A 1,373-nucleotide genomic window follows, 5' to 3' on the forward strand; every position below is an offset into this window, starting at 1 on the left:
AATCGCATAAAAAAAAATAAAATTTACATTATTACTTAAAGTTCCAGGCATTAAAACTATCCTTCCCACTGGCCAAAAGGAACCTCTTGGTTGTTGGTAAGATGTGAACATAACTAAGACATCTTTATTTTATAAAAATGTCATTTCCACTCATATGCCTGGCACATGGTGGACATTCCACAAATATCTACTGAGCTGAATGTACAGCTTTCCTTTTTCCAAGGAAAAGGAGCCTACTCCCGAACAGCAGAAATAAACTTAAGTGTCTTCCTTCAGTGATTCTACCCCAGTATCCAACCATGGTTGCTTCCCATCCCACAGATACGTTCAGAAACACTTAGAAGCAATCGGGGTTATGTTAGCCATGAATGCCCTTCACCAAATATTCCCAGCTTTCTTCTGAGCACATGGAAGGACTCACTTCCTGTTCCCCTGTGGTTGGATGGAGCAGTGGGTCAGGGGGCTGTGACCAGAAGTGGTACACGTCACTTCCGGGCCAGAGCATTTAACTGCCAAGACAAGACCATTGAGGGCTCTCCTGCCCTCTGTCGCAGTGATTAATGACATTCAAGATGCGGGTGCTGAGCCAGCTTCAACCTTAAGTGTAGCTGACCGTGAACTAGCCAGGATGGCCATGTGGTATGAGCCATAAATAAATCTCGGTTGTTTATGAGCCACTAAGATCTCGGGGCTGCTTGTTATTGTGGTATATCCTGGCCTATGCTGACCAATAAAGTCTCTGGCCCGAGTACTTTGCCATAATGTAGCACATGTTCACAAACCACAAATCACCAGATGAAAACACAGACATCCCTTCTCAGGAATGCCAAGGATGAAGGCAATCACCATGGTGCCCATGTTTTACCCACGTGGCCCCAAGCTGCTTCACCGGTCTCCCTTTCTGTGACCAGCAGGCTAGAAAATGGGCGGAGGTGACCTCTTCTATGGGACCTAGAAGCTCTATGGTGACCTAGGGCTTGTGGCTAAAAGGACACAGCAGAATTCTTTGATAGCACCATGTGACCTCTCTCTAGTCCCCAGGAAGATAGCACAGGGTAAGTGTAATGCCTTATAAAAAATGCTTCAGGGGGTGCCTGGTCAGCTCAATCAGTAGAGCATGTGACTTTTTTTTTAGGTTTACTTATTTAAGAGGCAGCAAGCAAGCACGAGCAGGGGAGGGGCAGAAAGAGGGAGAGAGAGAGAATCCTGAACAGCCTCTGCACTGACAGTGGGGCTCAAACCCATGAACTGTGAGATCATGACCTGAGCCGAGATCAAGAGTCAGACGTTCAACTAACTGAATCACCCAGGCGCCCCTGGCAGCTCTTGAGCTCAGGGTCGTGAATTTAGGCCCCATGTTGGGCATGCAGCCT

At 47.1% G+C, this 1,373-nt stretch overlaps 1 protein-coding gene across 1 annotated transcript in view; it reads right to left on the minus strand.

Moving 5' to 3' along the window:
- Positions 1 to 849, minus strand: part of VEGFD (vascular endothelial growth factor D) — a 25,029-nt gene extending 24,180 nt beyond the window's left edge. Inside the window, 1 exon segment of the mRNA XM_077769647.1 lies at positions 810 to 849. Coding sequence (XP_077625773.1) covers positions 810 to 849 — 40 coding nt within the window.
- Between the last annotated feature and the right edge of the window lie 524 nt (positions 850 to 1,373).

Source organism: Crocuta crocuta, unplaced genomic scaffold (assembly GCF_008692635.1).
Source record: "Crocuta crocuta isolate KB4526 unplaced genomic scaffold, BGI_CrCroc_1.0 scaffold1171, whole genome shotgun sequence".
Classification (NCBI taxonomy): Eukaryota; Metazoa; Chordata; class Mammalia; order Carnivora; family Hyaenidae; genus Crocuta; species Crocuta crocuta.